Source organism: Protobothrops mucrosquamatus, unplaced genomic scaffold (assembly GCF_001527695.2).
Source record: "Protobothrops mucrosquamatus isolate PMUCROS unplaced genomic scaffold, P.Mucros_1.0 scaffold1035, whole genome shotgun sequence".
Classification (NCBI taxonomy): Eukaryota; Metazoa; Chordata; class Lepidosauria; order Squamata; family Viperidae; genus Protobothrops; species Protobothrops mucrosquamatus.
The window spans coordinates 67,646-69,967 of NW_015387267.1; the positions used below are offsets into that span (position 1 = coordinate 67,646).

Consider the following 2,322-nt stretch of genomic DNA (forward strand, 5'->3'; position numbering starts at 1 on the left):
CTTCCGTCTCAAAACATCTATTGATTTGAGGCACCATTCACCACTACCACTCAAATATAACAAATCTTTATAAGATGGTGCCTCCATAACCACAAATCTAGGTATAGTCAAAAAAATATGTGACGGTATCACCCAAATTGGAAGTTTAACCTCAAACTTGAAAAAATATTTTTGCCAAACTCTCAACAATGCAGCCCTTGCCAAACCTTTTTTTTGATTGGACTATGATTTACACTTCTTATACAGCCCATAAATGAATCAGTCTTAAGTTGCCCCTAACTACACTGGTGTTAAAAATATTTTCCCTTTATTCTAGCACCATTGAAAGAGCCTAAAATATTTAACATCTGTTAGGTTTTGATTAGAAGTCATGTGGATGCAATATTATAAACAAGAGGTAACAGAAGGACAAGGATTAGTAATGGCAGCAACAAGTTTTATTGCAGTAAGGCTTTTTGCCAACTTAAGGCTGGGTAAGTAGTGTTCAAACTCGGTTGAGAAGAAAAGCTGGCAATGTAATTACCAGCCCTAAGAAGGGACCGCTCATTTTTACTTCCTTTTTCCCACACTTACATAATAATTGATGAGGATTTACAGGACCAAGATTTCTATTCTTATATATTTTAAACATCTGTCTCCACTTCAGTTTTATTCAGGAGATTTCAGCTATCAGCAGTTTATGGAAAGTCTACCATATTTTTACTACTTCCTAATTTTACTCAAATACTTTTTGGAAAACTCCATTAAATGGCAAAATTGATCAGATGTAGCAGAGCAGAGAAAAACAAACCTGACACAATATCACCAATTCAACTGCTGCTTAAACAAAAATATTTGTACCTCTGAAAGTTGCTTTCTTATACGAATCTGACAGCGTGGCTTATCATCAATCTGAAATCTGAGTGGGTCAATCCTGCCTCGCCGGTGACCTCGAGGAACCACTGTCTCCCCACGCAACCAGTAGAAATGTACATCTGGCTTAAAATCTGAAATAATAAGACTGTGTCTAATAAGGATGTTCACATAAATAATAAAGAGAGGACATAGTGCCAGTATTATTTGAATGTCAATTGTGTAATAAAGAGATCAATATTTCAGACCACATATTAGACAAATGGCCTATTGGGATCCTTACATTAAAACATTTCATATGCATTCATACAATTCAGACCTTTATTTGAACAAAACAGTACAATTGAGAACTGCAAACGTCGATCTAATTAGCATAAATTGTAGAAGCGACACAAATATTATTTGCATTTTCTTTTGCTTCTTACTTTCAGTCTATTTTCTAACATGCTCTCTACATGGGGCTCCCCTTGAGGTGCACCTGGAGGCTCCAGCTAGTTCAGAATGCGGCTGCGCGGGGGATTTTGGGGGCCTCTAGATGCTCCCATATAACACCTCTCCTGCGCGAGCTGCACTGGCTGCCGGTGGCCTTCCGGGTGCGCTTCAAGGTGTTAGTAACAACTTTTAAAGCGCTCCATGGCAATGGACCTAAGTATTTGCAAGACCGCCTCCTACCAAATATCTCCCTTCAACCAGTCCGCTCCCACAGAGAGGGCCTCCTTAGGGTACCGTCGGCCAGCCAATGCCGGCTGGCGACCCCCAGGGGGAGAGCCTTCTCTGTGGCAGCTCCTGCCCTCTGGAATGACCTGCCCCCCGACCTACGTACAATTGCGGACCTGCACCTCTTCCGCCAAGCCCTGAAAACTCATCTGTTCCATGCGGCCGGCCTGACGTAGTTTTGATTGGGTTTTGTTAGGGGTTTTATATTTTAGAGCAGGCTTTTATGTAATATTTACTGTGATTTTTATTATTGCCTGTTCACCGCCCTGAGTCCCGTAAGGGAGATAGGGCGGTATATAAATTTAAATAATAAATAAATAAATAATAAATTACTGTTCTGTATTTTATATTTTATATCCTGACATAGCCTAATTAATAAATATCATTAAGAGTAAATGTTTCAGCCTATTCACTCAGAATGAAAGATGCATGTGATTCTTTATATGACATTTTCATTTTTAAACAAGGATGAAGAGACACACCTATGATGGAAGAGGAACCAAGCTCTGGGTTGAGATAAGCCAGGTGGGCTGCAAGCTTTGGCACCAGATGGCTAATGAAAGGCGCTGGCCCCTGGTCGCTGGCGCGGAAGAGTTTGGGGCGCTTCTTGCGCTGGTAATAATGCTCCTGAAGGAGCACTTCACATACAAGGGACCGGAGCTCAGCCAAATCCAAACTGTCTTTCTTGTCTTCTTCGCTTACTGATACCGAAGCGGGAAGTCCTGGCACAAAGACGGTCTTCGTGAAATGTTG

The 2,322-nt window shown here is 41.0% G+C and overlaps 1 protein-coding gene across 1 annotated transcript in view; it reads right to left on the bottom strand.

Annotated features, from left to right (window-relative positions):
• The window catches only part of MRPS30 (mitochondrial ribosomal protein S30), an 8,777-nt gene that overhangs the window by 5,327 nt on the left and 1,128 nt on the right, over positions 1–2,322 (bottom strand). Inside the window, exons 2-3 of the mRNA XM_029284854.1 lie at positions 2,052–2,261; positions 841–986 (exon numbers count right to left, since the gene is read on the bottom strand). Coding sequence (XP_029140687.1) covers positions 841–986; positions 2,052–2,261 — 356 coding nt within the window. The remainder of the gene's footprint in view (positions 1–840; positions 987–2,051; positions 2,262–2,322) is intronic.